Source organism: Portunus trituberculatus, chromosome 19, assembly GCF_017591435.1.
Source record: "Portunus trituberculatus isolate SZX2019 chromosome 19, ASM1759143v1, whole genome shotgun sequence".
Classification (NCBI taxonomy): domain Eukaryota; kingdom Metazoa; phylum Arthropoda; class Malacostraca; order Decapoda; family Portunidae; genus Portunus; species Portunus trituberculatus.
Genome location: NC_059273.1, coordinates 16,565,105 through 16,592,724, shown reverse-complemented (window position 1 = coordinate 16,592,724; position 27,620 = coordinate 16,565,105). Strand labels below are relative to the sequence as shown.

The 27,620-nt window shown below is 39.8% G+C and overlaps 1 protein-coding gene across 9 annotated transcripts in view; it reads right to left on the bottom strand.

Annotated features, from left to right (window-relative positions):
• The window catches only part of LOC123506336 (ribosomal protein S6 kinase beta-1-like), a 32,394-nt gene extending 10,074 nt beyond the window's left edge, over positions 1 to 22,320 (bottom strand). Inside the window, exons 1-13 of one of the 9 annotated variants that reach the window (XM_045258314.1) lie at positions 22,097 to 22,320; positions 17,943 to 18,293; positions 14,716 to 15,011; positions 13,159 to 13,295; positions 10,437 to 10,477; positions 10,083 to 10,209; positions 9,813 to 9,947; positions 9,111 to 9,244; positions 8,502 to 8,649; positions 7,639 to 7,773; positions 7,320 to 7,436; positions 7,079 to 7,210; positions 5,356 to 5,463 (exon numbers count right to left, since the gene is read on the bottom strand). In XM_045258314.1, coding sequence (XP_045114249.1) covers positions 5,356 to 5,463; positions 7,079 to 7,210; positions 7,320 to 7,436; positions 7,639 to 7,773; positions 8,502 to 8,649; positions 9,111 to 9,244; positions 9,813 to 9,947; positions 10,083 to 10,209; positions 10,437 to 10,477; positions 13,159 to 13,251 — 1,170 coding nt within the window. In that variant the 5' untranslated portion in view covers positions 13,252 to 13,295; positions 14,716 to 15,011; positions 17,943 to 18,293; positions 22,097 to 22,320. Of the gene's footprint in view, positions 1 to 4,316; positions 4,628 to 5,355; positions 5,464 to 7,078; positions 7,211 to 7,319; positions 7,437 to 7,638; positions 7,774 to 8,501; positions 8,650 to 9,110; positions 9,245 to 9,812; positions 9,948 to 10,082; positions 10,210 to 10,436; positions 10,478 to 13,158; positions 13,296 to 14,084; positions 14,200 to 14,715; positions 15,012 to 15,497; positions 15,579 to 17,942; positions 19,059 to 20,288; positions 20,355 to 22,096 lie in introns of those variants that run through there. The other 8 variants (XM_045258316.1, XM_045258318.1, XM_045258313.1 and 5 more) reach the window with 8 other exon arrangements.
• Between the last annotated feature and the right edge of the window lie 5,300 nt (positions 22,321 to 27,620).

Genomic DNA, 27,620 nt, shown 5'->3' with positions numbered 1-27,620 from the left:
ATATCAAATCAATTTTTCCCATAGAAATTAATGCAAATACAATTAATTCGTTCTTGTGATATGAATTTACCCCCCACCCCCACAAAAAAATAAAAAATAAAAAATAAATAACATGCTTTAAATACCAACCAAATACAGATTTAATATACGATAAATACAATGTTTATTGTATGCATGATATAAATTAACTATGTTGCTCAAAATAACAACTTAACCCACAAAACTCGGGACACATCCATAGACGTTCATCACGCAAGGCACGGGGTACGTCGATAGACGTTTAGGCTTTTTACAGCTATATTTTGGTTATTTTCCTCCCGTTTTCCTTGCTTGTGAGCTAGCAACACTCATCAGAATTAAACATATGCTCTACGTCACTGTGTCACCAACAATAAATCGTAGGAGCGATCGACAGTGATTCCATTGTGTCTGATTCCGGCACCTCTCCCAAGCGCGTTACTTCTATACCTTGGGTCTCTCACCATGTTACGGGGAGACAACTTTTGAATGAGAGTGGTATCAGAACAGGAGAGAGAGAGAGAGAGAGAGAGAGAGAGAGAGAGAGAGAGAGAGAGAGAGAGAGAGAGAGAGAGAGAGAGAGAGAGAGAGAGAGAGAGAGAGAGAGAGAGAGAGAGAGAGAGAGCGGGGGGGATACAAGGGGGCCCGTTTTCTCGCGCTCTAGCCAAGGCCGCTGAACCTGATCGGACACAAGGCCACGTAAACCAACGACACTACCTCATTCAACCTGTGATATTTTGGTAACCATAACATCTAGAGACTTCTGGTTTTTTGCATTGCAAAGAGGAAGAGTTGCTTGTGGGCAGGAGTAAACATATGCTCTACATCACTGTGTCGCCAAAGATAGAGGGTGGTAGCGAGTGATTTCACTGTGTTTGATTCCGCCACCTCTCCCGCGACCATTACTTCTATGCCTACCTCTCTATAAGTCTCTCACCATGTTACGGGGAGACAACTTTTGAATGAGAGTGGTATCAGAACAGGCGACAGCAGGAGGGAGAGGGAGAGGGAGAGAGAGAGAGAGAGAGAGAGAGAGAGAGAGAGAGAGAGAGAGAGAGAGAGAGAGAGGATACAAGGGGCCCGTTTCCTCTCACTCTAGCCAAAGCCGCTGAACCCGATTGGACACAAGGCCTGATTTTTTGTATTGCACAGAGGAAGAGTTGCTTGTGGGCAGAAAACCATTTGTACTCACTTGTTTATTGAATTTCTAAGTGTAATCAGTATGTGAATATAGGCTATTTTGTGTGTTTCTCACCAAACTTTTACTTTTGGGACCCATGATCACCTACTGATGGCTAATCGTATCTTAAAAATATTGTCGTATTTCAAGGCGTAAATTATATAAAATTTTTCGTCGTATATCAAAAAAATTGTATGTTAGGGCGATTGTATGTCGAAGTACCACTGTATTTTGATACTCATGCATGTTTCTGCATTCCTATACCATGCCTTCACATATCAAATAACCTATTCCCCAAAATACAACTTTGCTACCTATCAATTCAGTGTTCTCTTCTCACAATCCATCAATGTAGCAAATTTTCTTCCTTCATTCTGATATCATATGCAAGTTGGAAAATCTGATCCATATATCTCAGTTCTCTTCCATGTCCTTCCTTACTCTTCGTTAATCCTTTATCTACACCTTAAAAAATATACAAGAAATTATAGAAAGTTCTCCCAAAGCATCATTGGTTTGTTTACTGGTGTTTTCCGAGGCATTTTCCTTCTGTGAATAAGGGTAAAAACACAGAGAAAAGAATAATAATAATAATAATAATAATAATAATAATAATAATAATAATAATAATAATAATAATAATAATAATAATAATAATAATAATAATAATAATAATAATAATAATAATAATAACAACAACAACAATAATAATGCCAACTTCTTATTTTCTTCAAAAAAAAAAAGTTAGGTTGATTGTGAATGTGACTTTTCTGAATGTTGCTACCAATTAATTCCTGAAATTTGCATATTTCCAAACACTGGAATTTAACCACAAAACTGGAGGAAATAATAAAAGCCGCATGCACTCGAGGTAAGCTGAGATGTTGAGATGCACCTTTCAGATGTAATAAGAAGAGAGATCAAAAAGTTCTGAGACTGACAGCAATGCAAATGAACACCAAGGATCATGGTCATAAATGTACAACAGAGACAAGCAGCAATTTTAATGAGTAACCATGCAAAGTGGCACTGAGCTCACTTAAACCATTATTGATACTTGTGTTAAATTAATATTAGCAACCTCTTGCATGTGTTCACTTGCAGTTTCCTAATATATAAAAGCTGAACAATGTATCACAAAATTTTGAAATAAATAAGAATTTCAAAATAATGCATCATCCATATGGTGCTGATACACTGAGTTGGGAAGGTGTCTTGAGTAGCATCCATGCTTTCACAGAGGCAGAACCTCACCAAAAGGCATGAGGTTGGCATAATCCTTCAATAGTGATGCATCCAAAAATGTCACAAATCTATGATTATTCACTGGGGCTCATATTTCTACAAGGCCATATGATTATGGAACTATGATAAATCCTTTAAAAATGTCTTCAAGATGAAGAACTTGTCATGACTGTTGTCATTATGTTGCAACATATCTGACCTTGTCACAGGAATCCTTATGATAAAACTAGCAATGTAAGCCTGGACACCACTCTGCACTTCCAACAGCATCACCAAAGGAATTTTCATACTAGGAGGAATTTTCAACAAAGAACTGGTTAAGATACTGCCTAAATCATGAAGGAAATTTGTTTGTCACTGATCTTGTGAGAGCTATTCAGGAGTGGAGAGAGAGAGAGAGAGAGAGAGAGAGAGAGAGAGAGAGAGAGAGAGAGAGAGAGAGAGAGAGAGAGAGAGAGAGAGAGAGAGAGAGAAACCATAAGCTGACTGGAAAAATTAAAATAATATCACCATTCCCTTGCAACTGGCAAAATGGAGGTATGCGCAAATAATAACTTAGGAGTGTGCCAGTCCACTATCAGCAAGATCATTACAGGAACCCTTGACACTCTATCAAACAGTAATATATTGAGGGTGTTTATAAAATTTCCCACTGCTGGTACTGTCTTCATACATACTGTACATACACAGCAGCATTAAAGATTCATCCTCCTAATTAGTTTCTTTTCATTTCAATTTTTGGAGTGAACGTTGGAAGAAAGAGAAGAAGTCTGTCCATGCTGTGTGATGAGCTGGTGGCTGTAAGGTGTGAGTAATTCACAGCATTATTTGTTTACAACACTGAGTTCAGCTCTACACAATTCCAATGCGATATTATTTAGAATTTCTTTTGTCGCTCTTGTTTCAGTCGCTTTCATGGTATGAACATCTCTTCACCATTAATTAAGCATTATTTTGTTATTTAACAAATGTTAACAAATAAATAAAATCGCAAGATTCATCTCCCAGATTTAGTAATGGCACATTTCATATGATAAAAATGGCTATGGTAGTCATAACTATGAATAATAGTTATGACAAAACATATGATTATTTTTATGTTATGACTAATTATCACAAGCTCATAACTTTATCATAAATAAGGCTCATATAATCTTCAAACACAGTCAATGTGTCACTTGAAAGAGCTCACAAAATTTTCATTTCCAAATCAATATGGACCACATCAATGCTTAGTCTGTGTGTGTACTGCTGACCTGACTAGAACAATGCACATATTCAGTTAGTTGAAAAAATTGAGTTCTTCAATAGTACCAACATGATTCGTTTACAAATATCTCCTTAATAAATTTAAATAATATAAATTTTATCTTTTACAAGATGAAATTCAAGGTGAAAGATCACCATTTTGACAATGATGGTGTGTATTAGATTGAACCTAAGCTTGACACATACAGAACAGGATTACCAGAAAACATTCCAGGCACCAATGCAGCAATGGGAGTGCTACACTGCTACTGGTGATTTCCTTGAAGGCATGTCAATCTCAGAATTTTTTTTATTGCATTTTGCATGTTTAGTGTTCATTTGATACACCAATATCATAAAATTACATTCCACAGAAGCATTCTAAACATCCAAGTTACTCCATCACCAATAGCCTGTCCATCCTAAATATTGTTATCCAGTTGTTCATGTCCCCAAGTGTCACTGGATGACCATAAAAGTATGTACACAATTGTCTTATCTAGCTAACCCTTCAAGCCTTCTTCATCCAGAGAAATGAGAAATATTACTGACATGAGAACCATCAAAAATTTAAATATATAATTTTGGAAAAGAATTTTGAACAAGGCAAGAAAAACTTCAAGCACAGGTTTCCCAAAATGCTTTAATATACACTAAAAACCTAAATGAGATATTGACCCACATTCCAGGATAATTACATCTTTGACAAAACAAATCACACATTAAAACCAATTCATGAGGCCTCAGTCACGCATTGTGGGAGCTTTTTGTCATATCAGTAAGATTCTTCACAACACTGCAAGCATAATTCACACATATATTTCCACTTAGACTACAATAACACTATTAAGCTAAACTCATTTCTGTTATATCCTCATGTCTGTAGGGAGTCAGCGCCATTTCCTCTAACAGTGATGGAGCCACATATGAGAATCCCTGTTGGAAACAAATTGCACACATATACTATGTTGTAAACCAACATAGGTGGGAAAGGGCAGGAAGGTAGAAAAATATTATGCATAATCAATTTTTCAGACAAAATTTAATCAATAAATTATCAAAAATATACCAACAGAGCATGCACTTATATTAAGTAATAGCCAATTTAATCCAGAACAGAACATAAATTTGCTTCACTACAAATAATTTTACCACAATTACATAAGAATCTTGAAAGTAGTGAAGATAAATATTTTCAATCTGACTTCAATCTGATTTCTAGTAATCATTGTTCTGTACTATAAAATGTCTGCCTTTTCCCAATATGGCACAGAGAAAAAAGAATGAGGAAACTGCACCCAGAGGACAGTCGCACACCAAGCAACCACTGAATAGCACCATGCCTGATGACTCACCTGGAAGACCTAGAACAACTCTGTGGGGCCCATGAAGACACCTGCTGTCAATTCCCCTTACAGTAAGTAGAGGGAGATAGTCTAGACAAGATGCAAATCTTGTCTCATTGTGAATAAAAACATTTAGATGATTCCCTTTTCTTTTGTTTTTCCCTTCACATCACATCTTATGATACACAAAAAAAAGTACAGTGGTAACATTCTTCCCACCCAAACCATGGAATGTACGACAAAGCTACTCCCTCCTATTGTGTGGAGAACAGAAATAAAAATAAGAAAAGACAATCATAAAGGAAACTCGGTACTTACCTCAAAGACCATGTTGGCACTCTCACTGAGCATGTGGTCATCAGGGGAATCAACTGGTGTCTGTTTGGTGAATTTGCTGTCAAACTGGCTCACATCATCTTCACCGCTCTGGAGCACACAAAGGAAATAAATCGCATATGATAATCATTGATATTGAAAAGCTAAATACTCAAGATAAGAACGCAGGTTCTAAACAGACTGATTTACATACACATATTAACAGTACTTTCAGGAAATTTCTTAAGTAAATCAGTGAAACTGGTCAGTGTTACTGGCTATGAGCTGTGCTATCCAGACAACCTACACTTGCCACTAGACCATGAGATAATCCTTTTAGAATCAGTCTTAAAAATGAAGCCTAATTCACGTTATGTTTGTGTATGCTATTGGAAGGCAGAACATTATGTTAGTAATTGCAGCCAACTCTTAGACATATAAGTGGAAAAATGTGTCATGGATTACATATGTATTGAAAGAAACAAAAGTTTATGAAATGCAAAGCAAATAGCCTTTGTTACAACTGTCTACAGGAACAAATAAAAACTTTGGCATTTCATTTTGTTATTAAACAATTACAGGACAATACTACTGGATTCTCCAAACAAAAGAAAATAACTAGAAGTAGAAAGTTTATTGTGGTTACCCTGTGCAGTGTTTTGCTATTTTACAATAGCATCAATTTTTTTTCCATAAAACAGCTTAAAATCACATAAAGTAAAGAAATGTAATGAATTTTAGCTTACTATCACTCAAAAATTGAGTTTCGGGATCATTTCAATCTTCGACATGAGGGTCCTTTTTCCAAGAAAATCATCTCTTGACATTTACCACAGACTTATATATATATATTATTAATGAGTAATTTATTTTGAGCCTTTTGATAGTTAAATCCAGTGTGTAGCTCCCCAGAAGAGTGTTTATTTATACAATTACAGTTTATTGAGAGTTCATAATTATTCAGTTTATGGTATGCTTTCAGCATTATTACAAACAATATATGATGACTTTGTTTCATATTGTCATTGTGAATACAATCACAAGCATTATTTGTGCCTTTTAACCGTACTTGCAGATAGTATTTGTCTTTTTTCACCACATATGATTATAAAGGAGGCGGTGGTGTAGTAGATAAGGTGGTGAGCGTGGCATCGGGCAGATATCCACATGTAGGTTTGAACCCCACCACGTAGCTACAGCCTTAAACACTTTGCCATTTGTCGAGTGGTTTAACGTTACCAACATGTCACCATGATACCCAGGTTCTAGGTGGTTACACCCAACATGAGCTTGGGTGGTGATATGGGCCCTAATATGGGTACCACTATAGATAAAACTGCCTGCGTTACTAATGAGCGGAAGCAGAACAGCGCTTCCTACATACTCTTCAAGTGAGCCTACAGGTGCTATAAGCCTTGACAAAAAAAAAAAAAAAAAAAAAAAAAAAAAAAAAAAAAAAAAAAGGCTGCCAAGTTTGCCTATTATAGCAATAAACTAAATATACTAATTAATTAGAATTCCCAAAGGATCAGTGTACTCAAGCACCACCACAGATATCACCCTTGACACACTCCAGTGATGGAGGAAAAGAATGGTATATGAAATACATAAGACTTACGTATCTGGCACTATACAGGTGAACTAGATCTGTTTCTGTACACTGATTGTCTTACTACTAAACTAGTAAAGTCCGCCTAACAAGCATGACAATATTTCTAAGACTTACTAGTACTGGTTTAAATGGAGGATCCAACTTCCGGTTGATAACTTCATCCCAGTTAATGTGCTTGAAGAAAAGATGTCTTTTGATGGGCTCGCCGTCGTCTGGTCCACTGCCCAATCGCTGGCTAACCTGACGCTAGTGACGAGAAACAGTTCATAAGCCATGCACTTCATAATACCAAGTTCTGCATGAATTAACAGTCAATAAACCAAATAGAGCTGAAAGAACTGTGTGCGCTGCTTACCTTAAGCAGTTTACGTATGAGGTCTCGTGCATCAGGTGTCAAGTAAGGTGGCAGATTCAGCTTCCCCTTAAGAATCTTCTCAATTGTCTTCTTTCGATTTTCTGCTGTAAAGGGTGGCTGAACAAAGAATTTCTTCATTAGGATTTCATTCTGGTAGAGTTACTAACTACATCAACAACAAAATACCAGTATGGCAGCTATGATAGGCAAAGCTAAAAGAACTGTGGGACCACCTGCCAAACTAAATAATTCCAGGTATCCTAAGCTTAGCCATTTCTTACAGCTACAGAAACATCACCAAAGCCAAAGATAAACTCACCGCACCCGTCAACATATCATACATGAGTGCTCCAAGAGACCACCAGTCCACTGCTTTCCCGTGGCCGGTACGAGTGAGGATCTCCGGCGCCATGTACTCAATAGTTCCACAGAAAGTGTGAGTCACTGAGTCATCCTAAGGAAATGAAGTGCAATGTCATCACTGAGAACTATAGTATATGTACTTAATGTATGATCTATGAACCAAGCTAATATCTATTCTAAAGACTACATAGAGGAGAAAATATGCCACACTTGTACTTTATCTCACTCTTAGAATAAAATACATTACTATCAGTCTTCTTTTACAATATGTAGGGAATAACAGGGAGGAAAACTATATGAGTGTTCCAAGTCTGTGCAGCCAGGCCATGTCCCTCACCACTACACTGGACTTCAATGCTGCCTCTACTAAATTTGGTTCACTAATGGTCAGTACCCTCACTACTATCCAATGAGCTCATTAATGTGTTTACAAAAAGCAACATTCAGCACCATCAAAGAGTGAGGCCATCTTGCACTTCACCTTGACCTGGGTAATGAGTTATGTTATAATATTTTACATTGTTACAAAGCAAAAGCACTTTTTTCATTTATTCAAAACTGACCAGACCAAACTTATACAGCATGAGCAGACTATGAGGAGTATTTTTTATTATATTGGAAGCTGTTTGGAACTCACTAACTGAACGATCAACCAATAAACTCATCATGACTGTCTGGAAACCAATATTTAGCAGGAAAACAACAACATTTCAAAGTAATTTACACTATGAGCATGTGTTTATGGCATTTCCATGGGTATGAAATTAATAAATAGGGGAAAAAATTACCTAAATTTCATAAACAAAGAATTACATTTACCTGAATCTTTTCTTTGCATAATCCAAAGTCTGTAAGTTTCACATGGCCAAAGGAGTCCAGCAGTATATTTTCTGGCTTCAAGTCTCTGTAGATGATGCCCTCGGAGTGGAGATGTTCCAGAGCCAGTATGATCTCAGAAATGTAAAAACTGAACACAAAGAATAACTTCAGCACTTCACCAAAAATATGAGTCTCACAGTGTTCTTCATATATACATACTGGTAAATCACACACTTTTCTGTCATATCACAAGAAAATAATTGAATATAGTGTTTTCAGTCAAAGTTAGCAAAATGATTCTTAACCAACATCATCATCAAGTAAGAACCTCTGAAGTTGGCTATATTCTAGCTAACTGTCATTTGAAATTAGATCACAGAAATGTAATGATGAAATACACAAAAAAATAAAATAATACAAAATAACATCAATAAAACAATCATACACACATGAGTTCATAAACATCTTAAAAAATGTTAGGTACTTGAAAAATACCAATTCCTATACCAATATGTGCAATGCAAAGCCAAACACCACGTTGAAACTCTGCACACTAAGAGAGCAATAAAACAGTTAAGTGTAACAAATAAAAAAGCATGAACAACTCACCAAGCTGTGTCCTCCATGAATATCCCTTCTCTCTCCAGGTGCATAAAAAGCTCTCCACCTGACAGGTACTCCAAGATGAGGTACAGCTTGCCACCCGTTTGAAAGGCGTACACTAGATCCACAATGAAGGGATGCTGTGGGAACAAGACATTTCTGATATCAAATGCAGCGTCTTACTCTGCATTAACTGAACTTCATTATGTTTTTCAATAACAATGAGAAAGCTAATAATTCCCATTACAAAATATTAAAAGGAAATTTTTTTTTTTTCAGAAAATGAACAAGATACTTTTGTTTTAACTGTACTTATCAAGACTTGGTTTCAAAAAGAGATGGTCTTTCTTTGCATTGTTAGGGCAGGCATAACTCACTACAATTACCTTCTTGTAAAAGTAAACCATGTGAGGAAAAAGTCATAATGATCACCTGTCCTTGGGATACTTGCCAGTGTTAGACCATCACAACCTACCATCCTCTCTTTGCAAACATTCTTCATTAATAAATCTCACTCTATAAAATCAACTATGTGGTAAATTCCAATGTCAGAATTATGACATTGTGAATTTATAACATATGGATCTAACAAAAAAAAAAAAAAAAAAAAAAAAAAAAGTTTAAATCAACTACAAATACACAAATGGTCTGAAGTTGAAGTAAAACAATCCATTAATGTTAGAGGTCACAACTAAAGCACCACCTCACCTTGACAGCTTCAAGAATGTTTCTCTCAGCCTTTGTGTGCGCCGTGTCTTTCTGGTTACGTACTATAGTGGCCTTTTTCAAGACCTTCATGGCAAAGATCTTGCCACCTCCTCTACCACCTGTCATTTTTCTAACCTAAAAGATAAAAACACAAAACTTAATACAGTAAAACATCCTTGAAAAAAATATAAATAAATAAAAATAGCAACATGTTATTGTGTGCCAAAACTGACAGCAACACTGTTTAACAAATGATAGTACAACACATACCTGAAAGACTTTGCCATAGCCACCTTTGCCAAGAACCTTCAACAACTGGAAATCTGAGGGGCGGACCTTCTCTCTGCCGGGATTAACTGTGCTGTCAGACAACTGTAGAGTCTCAATTCCTTCCGCCCTGAAAATATTTATTAGCTATTTTTTCTCATTATAAAACAAAATGGGCATAAAAAAAAAAAAAAAATCCTGTTATTGTTATGTAAAGCATTCAGTGAGTCAGCCACACACTTGACTCTTGGAATCAACTGAGACTAGGATAATCTCAAGGATTACATTTATCAACTTTGTCAGAATAATGGCAAAATTATAAAATATCTATTAGGGATAAAAATATATGATACTTACTGGAGAATTGCATTCATATCTGGGCCTTGTTCATACTGGCTCTGGAAACAAGTAAAACAAGATGTGTAAAATACAACTGAAAATTTTTCTCAAAGTGTAACTGAATATGAAGACATTAAAAAAACAAATAAAAAACATTAATGGAAGACTAAACTCTTAAGTGAGAAATATAATGATCAGAAAATACAGTATATAAAAACAAGTAAGTAAACAATTCACTGTATGATTAAAGTGCATGATTTTTCTTTTTTTGTAGTCATGCAATATTATGAAACTAGATAGCTATATCTGATTCAAAAAAAAAAAAAAAAAAAAAAAAAAAAAATTACAAATGAGAAGCCATTTGATGGTGTTGGTGACCTGTGTTCAAGTCCTACTGGAAGTGGGACATTTTCAGGTTGTCACTGAGCAGATGAAGTTTATGTTACCCACATGCTTCCCATGAATCAATGCATTAGAAAGTTATACATTGAAACCAAAATGCATTACAAAATTTTCAGTTGGTGTCAGCAAGAGCAAGTCATCCAACTAGTTCCAACCAATTGCATGGAAGGCACTGATATCTGACCTCAACTCAAGACAGATGGAGACCTTGGACACACAAGAACCACCACAAACCAAAATCATAAAAAGATGTACATATATAAACAAAGTAAAAATAAATAAGTAAAACTTACAATTTCCTTAGTGTCATGACTGGTACTGTACTGTTTATCAAAGGCTTAGGCCTAAATACTATACAACTTAAAAAAATTGAAACTCAAATGATCTCTAACTTTTCCTGACTACACATGTCCTAGAGTGCAATGGCTGCCACTGATCAGAAAATTATTCTTATTGCATAAAAGAAGTGGGTATAAAATGATATAATCTGGAAGGCAAATCTGAAGATATTTTCACAGTACTAAATGATGTATACTAAAATTCCCTTTCACCTTACTAGAACATAAGACATTTTATGGAACTACTCAGAGCTACTCTCTACACTCTAAATAAGCAGCATTGCACAAAAAATACTATTTCTATGCTGGCTTGATTCATACTACAGTTATGTTAAGTTCCTTTCTAAAATGCATGCTCTATTATCAAAACAAGAGTAAGCTCAAGGTGACTTACTTTGACAACAGATCCAGTTATGGCAATTCATAGAGTACATTTCCTTAAGTAGCTACCTTTAGTTCAATCTTTAGTATAGCTTGACCCTAGTTTCTGGCTATGAATTACCTATTAATACACAGTACATGGACTGACCAACTATATGAAGGGCAGCAACCTCTAACATCTGTCCAATGAAAAAATCTATTAACCTCAAAGTGCTGTGGCGATAGTAGACTAACAAGAGAGAGAGAGAGAGAGAGAGAGAGAGAGAGAGAGAGAGAGAGAGAGAGAGAGAGAGAGACTTATTCCTCCTTCCATAAATCAGTTAGTATATGATTATGGTGTCAAATATTTGTCTCAGATACTTTGGTGCTCTCTCTCTCTCCCTTCTTTTTTTGCATTCCTAAGCAATGTGTTAATTTTCAATATTAGGATGCTTAACTCATTATTTTGAACAAGTTACTGTGGATGTTATTCAGTGTTTGGAGAATTCTGGTAAGATCTGAACAAAGGATTCTGCACCATTAGCAGCAAAAACACCAATGAGAACTACAATGATTATCTCAGTGGCTTGTGGAATTATTCCTCAAGAGAGCCTAAAGTGTGTAAGAATATAAGCTGTCTCCTGTGTGTCAGAATGGTTAGTAATGAAGATAAACCCAGAAGACACCAAACCAAGGCAAGAAGGATTGATCATTGTGCCTTAGTCTACCATAGAGAACCTTGAGGTGAAGAATACAGACTAGTTTCCTGAAGGAGCAATGGACCTAACAATTATAAGATAAAGAAAGAACCTAAATGTAAACAAAGCAGTATGGTAGTCAGAAAGGACAAAAGCAGTATCTCTGGGAGCAGACATAATTTCTCAAAAATATTTGTGAATTGGGAATTTAAAAATATATATATACATATCCAAAAATATGTATAAAGAAACACATAAGAAAGAAAAAGGAAACAAAGCAGCATAGCAGGCAAGATTACTGCCTTACAAAGCCAAATCTCATGTACACAAAAAATATTTAAAAGATTTTTATTCTTAAATTTCATGAAGTTTTAAACCACCAAATAAGGACACATCAAATAGAACACAAACAAAGCAGCATGGCAGGAAAGAAAATAGCATCACCTTGGGAAGAGAGCCTCACCACCTAGAAAACCAGTAAAACTTCACCTATATAACAAAGAAAGGCTTCTATTGTTAAGCTCCGTTGAGTAACAAAGCAGCTGATGGGCGGGGGGAAGGGGGGGAGAGGAGGAACTCATTCAACTGGAACAAAAACACAGCAGCATGGCGAGTTTGGAGGGTACAGGTGACTTGGGCCAGACTGCACAAGAGCCCTTAGCACTTAGTTATACGATAGCACCAGAGGAATAACAAAGCAGGTGATGTGAAAGAGGGAGGTGCACCGAACACAAACACAGCAGCATGGCCCGGGTACGAGGCGCGCGGACAACCCTGGAGTAGTAAGCCTTATTTGTTAGAAACTTTAGCGTAAAAAATACACATGGTGGAATGAAGGGAGTATTAGATCTGGTAAGAAGGAATAGGAAGGTACACTCAAACACAAACACAACAGCATGGCAGGGAAGGGGGGCAGAGGGCGCCGCAAGGAGTGGATCTCACCTCCTCCACCTCAATCGCGTCGTCATCGGACTGGTCACACTCGATGGCGTCCTCCTCCTGCAACTCCAGATCAAATAAGCCCGGTGCCGCCATAACGAGGGCAGCTCTGAGGTGTTCCCTGCTGCGTGGTTGCCCAGCTGAACCAAAACAACCACTACATGAGACTGGAGCACAGGGAGTGGGGAGACTGCTGAGAATGTTAAAGGGCAAAACTATTATTAAAGGTCCCTTGTGTTACTTTACGGTCATTTATGTTTTGTGTGTGGGTATTATTTCTGGTAGATTTGTATGATGAGTGTGGTTGTATGTATAAAGGGGTTATTCTTGTGCCTTCTTGGTGATTCAATAACTTATAGGTGTTGACGATGATGGCGAAAGTGGCCGAGATCGGGATGCAAAAAGGTTAAAATACTGTTTACCAACCTTCTTCTTTCGGAGTTTACAGTGCCAAGTTTTTATCCAAAATTTATTTATTATTTTTTTTTTTCGATAATGAAAGCAATGGTGAGAGATCCATGCAAAATTCTCTCTCTCTCTCTCTCTCTCTCTCTCTCTCTCTCTCTTGTATTTTCCCTTATTACTTTCCGGCTTTTTCTCCCACTGATCTATATTCTAACGCTCCTCCCTCTTATGATGCAATACTACAGCTGTTTCTCGTATATATTACCACACATCTTGCTAATCATTCATGCGTCGTGATGTGAAACGAAATGAACATATTATTAATTTTTGGTCAATGAATGGAAATGCCGCAGGTCATTTTTCTTCGGAGACCTGTATAGTTTTCAAAGACACCTTGCCACTATATTACTGTGCCACATTTGAAAGAATCGCGTAGTAAGGCGGAATATACGCAGTCCACTCTCAATCGCTCCTAATGGTTTCTCAAGGGTGTATATAAGCAACAAGGAACCGATGCAATTTACCTCTAGCACACTGTTGTAGGGAGTCTGTAGTCGCCCAGTGCAACTCCTACACCTGAATGTTTGTCTCGGAACACCACTGATAAGGTGTATGTATGTACGTATATATGTAGCTACACCAAGAAGATAAGGAGTCAGCCCAGGTACTTATGTCTAGTTTATCTATTATTTCCTAATCCAACAACATTTGTCGATATAGATATTACTTAATGGCGTGTTCGATGATACAGTTAATGGTGGTTCCGTGTTAATGTATGGTCATTTATGTGTTTCTCTAACCACGAGTGTCGCGAAGACCTTGTGCTACTTTTCTGCAAGGTTATGATGAAATGCGTTAGTGTGACGTAAATACGCTGTTATATACTTGTATTCCACATATAATGGTCTAGTATATGATGCTTTGTTCCTGCTAGCAATGACTGTGCTGAGATGAGTAAATACGGTAGTATGTGTAGTGACTGGTCTTCATTTGAGTTTTACATACATACTCACACACGCCTCCCACACCAACAAATCAATAAACATATATGAGTAGATGTATATACAGCTGCAGTTATCAGCACAACACTTCTTTATCATCTGTTATCAACATTAGCAATAACACAATAACTCAACCATTAAAACTATGCGCCACCTTCAGCGCTGCGAGTCTCACAGCTGAGTGGTGGCAGGTGAAGCGTGCTCCGGGAATATAGAACTTCCAGCTTGTTTTCCTTCTCTCGGCCTCAGTTCGTGCGCTATCACACATTAACTCAGAGCAGGTGGACTGATTGTTTTTGTTACAATTCCCAGAAACATTGGCTTGGCAAAAACGTAGACTACAACTGTAATCAGATGCACCATAATCTTGACTGGGGGGACGGGGCTCCTGTATTTGTATTTGGGTATTATTCTTCTTTTGTTATTCAGTAAGAGTCTCTTTCCTATAACCTGGAAGGACAGTAAAGATAATTGATCAAGGATAACCATATACGATCTTTAGAAACAAGGTCAAGGAAGTATGGAGGTTTTGAGGGAGGGCTGTGGCTGGTGTGCTGCTGTACGATACACGGGAAGGTGAGGACGCAGTGAAAGGGACTGGTAAGTTCGGGGTAGGGGATCACAGAGTAAGATTACTTGGGAGAATTTTTATATTTCATTTTAGCCACCGTGTCATGTTTCATTTGACACTCCCTTCGAAAACGCGTCTGATGTGAAAGCCACCAGTAATTCTAAAGAAATGCGTCTGGATTTTCACCTGTATACTCTTAAAGTTAAGATATTTTTATGAGTGTGGGGTTATCAGCTGAATAAAGTTAAGAAGTTGATATTTAAGAAATTTTACAATATTTCATGATTAGTTATATTCTATTGGTGGTGACAATGCTGTACTACTGTAGTTCATTAAGATAGGTTCTTTGTAAGTATTAAGTATACTTGAGCGTGTAGCGAGGCTGGTGCACGTGGACGGCTGCTGCCTTTGTCTGGTGTGGCTGGGCTGCTGTTCCACCGTATTAAATTGTTCCTCCCATTCAGATGTGTTGGCGGGCAGCCATGTAAACACGCTAGTATGACCTCCTTATATGTTTACAGCACAGAATATATGCGAATAGAACAAAAGAGGTGAGTGAGGCAGCTCCAAATGAGTAGCGATGGGTACTGACGGAGCGAGGTGCTATACTGCTGCTGGAGCCTCGAGTGAGCCAGCGCTTGGTAAACATCGGCTTGACCGCGTGAAGGGGGGGGGGCGCAAGTCAGGTCATAGCCCCAGGCCACTGGAGTTGCCACTTGGTATTAAGAAAGGAAACACGTCAAGAATTTGGGCATTTCCGCCAGAGATGAAATGCCAAATTACTCAGAATTCCCAAACCGAAGATAAATAGACAAATACAAACCCAAAAATAAAAAATGTTAACGAGATAGCACAGGAAAGGTAAAAAAGGTTTAAGTAGTTATCATTAAACTTCCCTGGCGACGATACGTTCAGCACCTCTATATAATTATTATAGGTAAATCCTGCTCGCTTTGTGTGAGGGAGATGGGTAGACGGGATGGGCAAAGAGGAAATGAGTAGGCCCAGGCTGAATAGGCCTACGTGTGGAAAATCTGGCGGTGAGTTCATCTTAGGAATGAGGAGGGTGGTGTGTGGTGTGACGGCAGGACATTCCTTCTTGAAGAGTAGCAGTGTTCAGACATTCCCATAGTAAGGTGTATATGCCGAGAGGCTGTTAAGAGACACATATTGAGTTTTGTTACCAACATATGTGCTTCTCATGACCTTCCGGAAATAACCATTCATATATGCTAGTCAGGCTCGGCAGACAGCGATGTAGTGCGTGATGACGATACAAATAATAACAAATAAAAAAGCAGCACGTAATTCAAAGCAAGGACAGGGCTGGGCAATTTATTTCAAAACATGATTCAAAATGAAGTAATCTATTTAACACACACACACACACACACACACACACGGAAAGGCAGAAGGGCGACATAGAGATATGTGTAAGATGGAGATGGCACTAGAAGGTTCAAGGACAGACAGGCATAGATACAACAGTAAAATCAGTGTGTAGGGAGGAAGATATGTATGGGGAAGCATGAATGGGAGAGGGATGAGAGTGAGGGAGAAGAGGTGGAGGTGAAGGGGGAAGAGAGAACTATAATCACATATCACCTGGATTTGATAACATGAGCAATAAGAACACAGTGAACCAGTGAATGACAAAAAAAGGAAGGGAATAACCTGAAGCGATCTAAAGTGAAAAAGAAGAAAAAGATAGAGATTGCTAAAAAAGTTGACGTATGTACATACATAATATACAAGACAGGCACTGAAACCCACATTAGGCAACTTCTGTGTAATAAGTGCGTGGCATGTCCATTGATACCATTGTCGATATAAACACATGTGATCTGCATCTCATGACCTACAAAACAATTAAGACCAAGCCAAGGTTTACACTCCGTCCACGCGACACACAAGCCACTCCTTCACTGATGCCTGACGAGCCTTGCATTCCATCATTGGGTTGAGATGTGGAGGAAAGTTTGACATAAATATGGTGTCATAGATAAACACTGCCGGCATTTGCTGACTCTTATAAGCCCGTATTCAGAAACGCTTTGCTCTCTGGCTACGACTCTTTTCAAGGTCCACAGAGATGATTAGCTGGGTTTCAAGTGTGTTTCTTCAGTTAATAATGTAGAAATCTTGTCACTTGCCTCTAGAACCATAAAAAAAACCACCTTAAAAATTCGTGTAAATTTAAATAAGGCCTTTTGAAACAGTGGAGGTGAAGCACACAAGTGTTTAAGAAAACGAGCTTAATTAACAGTGGTCTACCCTTCACGTGTTACTGCTAATCTCTCGAGTTCCTCCCAAAGGACGAATGCGTCTTCCCTCCCACTGGGTAGGGTTGGTTGGCCGCTCTCTCTGCTATAGGGTGTTGGATGTTTGCAGTCCGGTCTCTATAAGCACCTTGAGATAACTAATATTCTTTCAGTCCCCCAGAAATTTGCAAGCCTCTATATTCTCTTTACAGTATCATACGTTTTCATACTTATCTTGCTTACTATTTGATGATTTTATACAGCTTCAGAAACTTGTATGGGAATCAAAATAGTGAAGACTAGCCATTTATCTTCTGTCCTTCATAGACCGTTCCTAATGTAAATGAAATCGTCTAATCACACCCAGAACTCAAGGTAAAAATGCGTCCCAGTACTGAAAGGGTTAAATGCTACTGACTTGCTTTTGTGTTTGAATAATGAGATTTAGTGAAGAAAGTGAAGGATGTTTTTCATGCCCAAAGAAAATAATTTGTGTGTTGGTAAAGAAACAATGGTAACACTAAAATGTAAACTTTATACAAAACTTACCCAATCAGTAGCAGACCACAGAGCGTCGATCCCCTGACGTGTTCCACCCAGGAGGAGGGACTTCCGTGAGCGTTCGTGAACAGAGGTAGAGCTTTCTTTCACAGACTTTGCCCATAGATCTGACGAGCGACGGATGACTTTTATTATATTTCTAAACAATCCACTTCTCTTTAAGGGCGCTGCTACTGAGCTCTTGCAATTTCTAATCAAACTAAGTTTTGATCTACGACACGTCTTGGTAAGGAAATGCGTTTTACTTTGGCCTTCATCTGCTTGGTCCTTAAACCTGTAGACTGTTATCGTTATCTTTCCTCAGCTTATTTATCTATTTTTGTTCCTGCTTTTAATGTCCTTTGGTTATTCAATGATCAATCAACAAGATAACGAGAAACGGAGTGAGTGATTCGCCTCGCTGATATTCAACCATCAGAGATCACCTGTCTCCCGTGGCAGAGATGTTCCAGCCTTTCACTCATGCTGCCCCCCATACGCCACACACCTACACCACACGTACTGTACCACCTGGCCAACACTTCACATGACCGCGAGTATTTCTCATTGGCGACTCGTAATGTATGATCATATTACAGTTTTCTATGAGATAACTGTTTTTTTTCCTAGCCGTTTTTTTTTTCTTTTGCGATGTAATGATGTGAAAATAAGTAAAATGTTTTGAAGTAAAGTTGGACGAGAGAGTTGTTACCATGTCGTCATTTTATCTCACCTCTGAATAACTTTAATGCTTTCTTTTACTATTATTTTTTCCTTCGTTCTCTTACATTTCTTACCATCACCATCATCGTCATCGCCATCATTACCACTACCATCATCATCAGTTAAAGGAAAAAAAAAAAAAAAAACCGCATAATACCTATACACCTTCATCCACCACCAACAAAACTAACACTAAAAACGAGAAGTAAACAAATGAATTAAGTATACTATCACGAGCATGTTATCACTATCCGACTTGTTTACTTGTTTACATGAATGACACTATCAGACTCGATTACTATACAAACTACACGTATCTCCGTAGGCTGCCTTAGCTTTCTGACTCAGAGCTGCAGTGGTGGTGGTGGTGGTGGTGTCAGCTGGCAGTTACTAGGCAGTGGGCACGATCCTTAGTTACATGAAGCGATATGCGGGTCCGAGTGGCGGCTACCATTTAAATCACTTTATTTTCACATTATCTGTTGCTTTATTCATTCTTTGTCTGCTTGCTTCTGTAGTAGTAGTAGTAGTAGTAGTAGTAGTAGTAGTAGTAGTAGTAGTAGTGGTGGTAAAAGCAGTAGTAGTGGTGGTGGTGGTGGTGGTGGTGGTGGTAGTAGTAGTAGTAGTAGTAGTAGTAGTAGTAGTAGTAGTAGTAGTAGTGGTAGAAGCAGTAGTAGTGGTGGTGGTGGTGGTGGTGGTGGTGGTGGTAGTAGTAGTAGTAGTAGTAGTAGTAGTAGTAGTAGGAGGAGGAGGAGGAGGAGGAGGAGGAGGAATACAAAGGAATACAAAAGAAGACAAACAGCAACAGACCCTTAGGTCCTTACTAGGCTGTTTGTGAAGACTATCTACTAACTACCAGTGGTAGAGATAGGACAGCAAAGCAGAAGGCAGAAGGCTGCCTTCTGGTGGAGGAGAAAGAGGAGAAGAGAGAGGAGGAGGAGGAGGACGAGGAGGAGGAGGAGAAGAAGGAAGAAGAGCGGGAGGGGGCGGAAGAGGAGGAGGCGGAGGAGGAAGAAAAGGAGGAGAAGGAGGAGGACAAATATCGACACTTGTGGAAGTAAATTGCTCAATCATTTGGAAACTTTCTGTATTCATTCTGAAGTAGTAGTATTAGTAGTAGTAGTAGTAGAAGTAGTAATAGTAGCAGTAGTAGTAGTAGTAGCAGTAGTAGTAGTAGCAGCAGCAGCAGCAGCAGCAGCAGCAGCAGCAGCAGCAGCAGCAGCAGCAGCAGCAGCAGCAGCAGCAGCAGCAGCAGCAGCAGCAGCAGCAGCAGCAGCAGCAGCAGCAGCAGCAGCAGCAGCAGCAGCAGCAGCAGCAGCAGCAGCAGCAGCAGCAGCAGCAGCAGCAGCAGCAGCAGCAGCAGCAGCAGCAGCAGTAGCAGTAGTAGTAGCAGTAGCAGTAGTAGTAGTAGTAGTAGTAGTAGTAGTAGTAGTAGTAGTAGTAGTAGTAGTAGTAGTAGTAGTAGTAGTAGTAGTAGTAGTAGTAGTAGTAGTAGTAGTAGTAGTAGTAGTAATAATAGTAGTAGTAGTAGTAACATCCAAACGTAATGTACCCGACATCCCCTAAAAAATACTGTATGAGATATCTTTTTACATATTTAGTCATTATTCTGTTAAAGACCAAAAGACTAACCTGGGAGTGTTCTTATCCTGAGAATCAAGAAAAGTTCAGAGATATCTTCACAGCATTACCCATTATCATTGTTTTAAGGACTGCTGGATATGATAACAAGATGGATAGTCAATGATAACATATTCCAACGACTTTCAAGGTTGAGAGCACGACCCCACACACACACACACACACACACACACACACACACACACACACACACACACACACACATGCGCGCCCGGTAGCTCAGTGGTTAGAGCGCTGGCTTCACAAGCCAGAGGACCGGGGTTCGATTTCCCGGCCGGGTGGAGATATTTGGGTGTGTCTCCTTTCACGTGTAGCCCCTGTTCACCTAGCAGTGAGTAGTACGGGATGTAAATCGAGGAGTTGTGACCTTGTTGTCCCGGTGTGTGTTGTGTGCCTGGTCTCAGGCCTATCCGAAGATCGGAAATAATGAGCTCTGAGCTCGTTCCGTAGGGTAACGTCTGGCTGTCTCTCCAGAGACTGCAGCAGATCAAACAGTGAAACACACAAAAGAATTCGTAAGATGCTATTGTACTATCTTATTATTTAACTCTCTGTTTTTCATTGTATACGTTAAGATAAATTCATTGTTTTCACTTCGTTTCATTGTCTATTCAAATCATTTCACTGTTTTCTTCCTCTTCTTGTGTTCTTTCACTTTTATTCTTCCTACAGTTCTCGTTTTTTCATAGTTTTCATTATTTTCATGACAGTTTCAGAGTCTAGTTCCCTTACTTATATGCATCTTTTCTATTTTATTCCTTCATTTTCTTTCCTTCTTTTTAATTTCCTTTTCGCTTTTCCTCCTTCTTCTCCCACTTTCCTTCCATCTATTCATCTTTTTCATCCTCCCTTCCTTCCCACCTTTCTTTTCATCCCTATGTTTTATCTATTATATATCTTCATATCTTCATAGCTGGAGACTCTTTTATCTGCATCTAGGTCATCCAACAGGAAGACAGGGGACCTTGAAGCGCCCCAGTCACTTCATGCAGCGCAAGGAAGAGTTATCTTATCTTGTTGCGCCAATGGTGTTTCGTAATGGTCCTTAGAACAGTGAATCTGATTTGAGAGGATGATCGTGTTATGGTCCAAGTAAGGCTGCAATTCGGCTGCGTGTGATCTCTGCCGCTAATGAGGATCTGTGTTTGCTCATGTGTTTGTCAATGTAGGTCTGTGTGTTCGCGTTTTGTTATGTGTCAAGGAATTCGTCTCAGACACACATAAAAAAAGAAAAAAAGAAAAAAAGAAAAATCTTACTCATTTCCGCTTCTCGTGCATAAAAAAAAGAAAAAAAGAAAATATATAGAGGAAGATTCTAAGGTTCTGTGTTTCCTTATGTGCATGAATGTAGGTCTGTTTGTCTTAATTTATTATGTGTCAAGGATTTTAGTCAAGGGTGCGCACGAACAAACACACACACACACACACACACACACACACACACACACACACACACACACACACACACACACACACACACACACACACACACACACACACACACACACACACACACACACACACACACAATAAATACATGAACAAATAAATAAATGAATAGATATGCAAATAGATAAATAAACAGATAAAAGTAATAAGAAAAATCTGCTCATTGTCGCTTCTCATAAAAGAAAGATGATTACACAGGGAGAATTCAAAATATTAGCCTTCCAAAATAAAGTTAAAGAGTGTTGGCTATTTATGTACATTCCGTTCACTTTCATTATCTTGTCGACCAGCTTCTCCTCCTCACGCTTCTTCGGCACAACACCACCTGATCACAAGTGTTCCTCACGCACCTGCTCCCAACCTTCACGCTACCAAGGTCACCACATTCTATGCAAACTATAATTCGTGGCCATTTGTACACCGATTCGAGGACACCACACACTCAGCGCGTGCACTTCTCCATGCGGACTGGAGTGCGGGAGGCCGGAGCTACACACTCGAGCAGAGCAGCTGTATCATCATCATCATCCCCTCGGCACTCAAGCGGCATGTGAACAGCGTGAGAGCACCACTAAAGTAAGGAGGGCCATGAGCAGTCACACGCGCCCCAGTACAACCCTCCCTTCCACCCCTCCCCGTCCTTTCCCTCCCTTCTTCCTCCTCCTCTGCTGTGTGTTATCCCTGTTTGAAGTCTCCCCCGTCTGTTGCTCTGAAGTTAACGAGCATTCATATGCACTATCAACTTTTAATTCACCTTGAGTCGCGCCTCCGCAAGTCTCCGTTTCATTAGAGGTATGCCACCCATGAGGGGCACCTTGATCAGTGTTGTTAGACAGTCTGGAGTCACGTTGTCTGAAGGATATGAAACAACGATAATGTATATGTGTGTGTTGGTAGGGTCGAATAACTTCACTCGGCAGTATATAGTTTGGTGCATTCACAGTACGTATCGTTAAGAGAGTACTGGCATGGCAGTGATGGGATGCCCCTTACGTCATAAGAGCCTAACTACTTAATTACTAACTCTAAGAGGAAGTGTGTGTGTGTGTGTGTGTGTGTGTAATTCACCTCGGTCGCTTGCTGGTCACCCAGCCAGTCTTCCCCATTACGGAGCGAGCTCAGAGCTCATAGACCGATCTTCGGGTAGGACTGAAACCACATCAACACACAACACACACCGGGAAAGCGAGGCCACAACCTCTCGAGTTACATCCCGTACCTATTTACTGCTAGGTGAACAGGGGCCACACATTAAGAGGCTTGCCCATTTACCTCGCCGCTTACCGGGACTCGAACCCGGCCCATTCGATTGTGAGTCGAGCGTGCTAACCACTACACTACGCTGTGTGTGTGTGTGTGTGTGTGTGTGTGTAATTCACCACCACCACCACCGTGGCACCACGGTCGCCTGTTGGTCACCCAGCCAGCCTTCCCCATTACGGAGCGAGCTAAGAGCTCATACACTGATCTCGGGTAGGGCTGAGACCACACCACATTTACACCACACTCCACACACCGAGAAAGCGAGGCCACAACCCCTCGAGTTATATCCCGTACCTACTTGCTGCTAGGTGAACAGGGGCTACACATTAAGAGGCTTGCCCATTTGCCTCGCCGCGCCCGGAACTCGAACCCAGGACTTCTTGGTTGTGAGCCGAGTGTGCTAACCATTACACTACGCGGTGTGTGTGTGTAATTCACTGTTTGATGAGCTGCAGTCTCTGACGAGACAGCCAGACGTTGTTACCCTACGGAACGAGCTCAGAGCTCATTATTTCCGATCTTCGGATAGGCCTGAGACCAGGCACACACCACACACCGGGACAACAATGTCACAACTCCTCGATTTACATCCCGTACCTACTCACTGCTAGGTGAACAGGGGCTACACGTGAAAGGAGACACACCCAAATATTTCCACCCGGCCGGGGAATCGAACCCCGGTCCTCTGGCTTGTGAAGCCAGCGCTCTAACCACTGAGCTACCGGGCCGTGTGTGTGTGTGTGTGTGTGTGTGTGTATTTATCTAGTTGTATTTACCTAGTTGTAGTTTTACAGGGCCTGCTGGGCTTTATGCTCGTGTGGCCCCGTCTCCATATCTATACTTATCCAATTTTTCTTTAAAGTAGTGTGTGTGTGTGTGTGTGTGTGTGTGTGTGTGTGTGTGTGTATTTACCTAGTTGTAGTTTTACAGAGTCTGGGCTTTATGCTCGTGTGGCCCATCTCCATATCTACACTTATCCAATCTTACTTTAAAAGTATGCACACTCGTTTCAGACACTACTTCTTTATATAAACTGTTCCACGTCTCAATACATCTTTGCGGGAAACTATATTTTTTAACATCTCTCAGACATCTTCCTTTTCTCATCTTTTTACTATGCGATCTTGTGCTTCGAATGTCATATTCTTCTCTCAGGATCAGTTTCTCATTATCCACTTGGTCCATTCCGTTGATCAATTTATAAACTTGTATCAGGTCTCCTCTCTCCCTTCTTTGTTCCAGGGTTGGTAGATCCATAGCCTTTAGTCTCTCCTCATATGTCATCCCTTCAAATTCTGGAATAATTCTTGTAGCCATTTTTTGTAGTCTCTCCAATTTCCTTATGTGTTTCTTTTTATGAGGGGTCCACACTACTCTTGCATATTCCAATCTGGGTCTTATTATAGTACTTATCAATTTCTTCATCATTTCTTTGTCCATGTAGTGAAATGCTATGTGTGTGTGTGTGTGTGTGTGTGTGTTTCACTGTTTGATCTGCTGCAGTCTCTGACGAGACAGCCAGACGTTACCCTACGGAACGAGCTCAGAGCTCATTATTTCCGATCTTCGGATAGGTCTGAGACCAGGCACACACCACACACCGGGACAACAAGGTCACAACTCCTCGATTTACATCCCGTACCTACTCACTGCTAGGTGAGACACACCCAAATATCTCCACCCGGCCGGGGAATCGAACCCCGGTCCTCTGGCTTGTGAAGCCAGCGCTCTAACCACTGAGCTACCGGGCGTGTGTGTGTGTGTGTGTGTGTGAAGATGACATGCACGTTATGAAATAAGTTCAAGTGATGTGTTGCCATAGTAAAGCTAACGTGTAAAGAAGGAGCGAATTCTTCTGCTCTATTTATTCTCAAGCTAACACCAATCCGCCGTTTGGGGGAATCTGAGCAAGTGGCGGCTGACATTCACTCATAGACGCACTATAACTCTTATGATAGAATCTGATCAGACCTACTATAAAAAATAACAATGAAAAAAATATATGTATATGCTGAAATTAAAGACACTCACTTTCCTGAGGCGAAAAAAAAAACAAAAAAAAAACAGAGGAGAGGGGAGGGTGTATTACATATCACTTTCCCCCTTGAGAGTCTGCCTGGGTGTTCCTTGTGTTGAGACAGGTCGGGTTGAGGGAAAGTAATCTTAGTGGATTTGGTCTCGGTCTGGTGACTGTGGATGAGTTGTTCCAGGTGGCTCTTGTCTCTCTTGGGTCCTGAGGCTAACCACTGCGATCAAGACAGTCGCAGAATGGGGTGCAGGAGAGATGGTTATCAGTGCCATGACTATAGTTCAGTACAGCGGATGAGGAGGTGTTACGGTAGGAAGTGTAATCCTGGTGGAGAGCTTCGTGGTTACAAGCTGATGGCATATACGTGATCAGCTCTCATGATATCAGAAAGGACAAATGTATTTGGAAGGAAAATACGGTATTAAAAAGAAAAAAAATAACAAAAGAGAGAGAAAGAGAAAGACGTCTTCTGAATCTATCCTTTAGAAAGCAAAGATTGGAGAACCTAATTGAATAGATAAGAATGCACGGACATCATCTGACCGTCGTAAACAGCAAGGCCTTACGAGCAATGATTACTGGGATTCAACAGGGGGAGTCTCAAAATAAATCTGAAAGCAGATGCAAACAACTGCCAGTGTCTGGTAACACATACACAGCTCACCTCACTGATTGGGTCCTAGGAGGAAACATCACAGAATATATAAATCACAGAAGAATAAATGAGATGGAAATATGTTTATTTATACAAAACATGGGCTGATAATAACGATCTCTGTTATTGTTTTGTAATGACATATTAAAAGAATACACACACATACACACACACACACACACACACACACACACACACACACACACACACACACACACACACACACACACACACACACACACACACACACACACACAGTTGTTTGTTATAAATTGCAATGCAAGTGTGGTGATTTCCATATCGAACGTTGTATGAAATGTATAGAGGGCGGGTCAGTCATGCTCTCTAAAACCAGTGCCGTATCGATCTCTTCCAGCGAGGCAGGACCAGCCTAGGTATGCACAGCAATGCACGCCTTCCTAACGACACTAATCCCGCTGAGCCGGCCAGGACCAGAGTATGATATTTATCTAACTTTGTCTTTCCATTGTCCGTGATCTAGTACGGGAATATAAAAATTCTCTCAACAAATAATTTGAATTTGTATTTCATTGTGGAACAATACTTATGACCTATATTTTTTTTAAAGTACTCTGTAAGTGTAAGACTGTAGACATTCGCCTCAAACCTTCAGTGTTATCTCGATTGCTTTGAACAGACTTCAGCGAAAGTTATTATGGTTTTCAAGGAGGTATTAATGATTCTACTGATAGCTCTGCACGGTCAATGACAAAACAGCCATGACAAGCTAACTAATCACTTCTGAGGAATTTTGAAATGATCCCTATGAAAGCCCAAAGCCTTTCAAAATGCAGCATCTCTTTGGTACGCTGGTAAGAAATAAGAAAAAAAGGTCGCAAAATAAGAAATACAAAATTGCGTGCTGACAAAATAATCGAAAAAAGTCACATGTGCTTCTTTCTTGTCTTGTGAGAATATGAATCTCCCAGGTGAGAGGTTTCCACCAAGCCACATTCGTCTTATCTCCCGTTACGTCACGCAGGAAATCGCGCGATATGCTTTCTGGAATCCCCATGTCTCTCAGGGCTAAGATGTACGGCTTGTACGGGCTGTTTCCGTATATCATTGCCTTGGAACAACTTCAGGAAATCAAAGAAAGTGAAATAGTAAATACGGTGACTTCTCTCGTGTTCTGTCTGATATATGAACATAATATGAAACACTGCTGGCTGCACCTCGACTTGTTTCATTATGTAGTCCGTTGAGGTTATGGGTATTATTATGGTTGTTTTTTCTAGTTTTGATAATAGATTAACAAAATGTCTTCATTAATAGCAGAAGAAATCCTTGAAAACTTAGCTAAACGTCTCTGGGTGTATAAAGAACCATTATCTGAGAGCAAAGCGTTTTGTAAATAGCTAACGTCATAAATAGTCCTCTACATCTTCGTTTCTGAAGCATGCGTGGTATGAAGCAAAGAGAAGTCCCCCTTAGTTCTTTCACAAGGAATTAGCCCTGAGAGAGGTAACTGTTATCTTTCAGCTATGCAGTTGTGGTATCTCTAGCCATAATTCAGTATCTAGAAGTATTGATAGCACACTACTGAGTGCTGACGATTGCATGATTCAGTAGAGTATTAGCTTACGTTGACGGTATCTACTATAATGGCTAACTAAGTGGCTCTTTGTTAACTTGCATTGTTCATGCAGATGGAGGCGGATCAAGAACTAAAAATAGAAAGAGGAATAATGCCCGCCTGCATGTGTGAATCATACTAATCCCGGGCCAGTCAGAGCCCAGAGGACGTGACTAGGGGCAGCGGAGAGCAGCGGGCGACGAACGGGTCTGAGGGGGTGATGCCGAGGGAGGTCACCACGTGGAGACTGTGTTGGCATGGCACGTTATCTCATGAATATATAACATTTATTTACGCATTGAGTACAAGATACTTAAATAAATTTGTTAT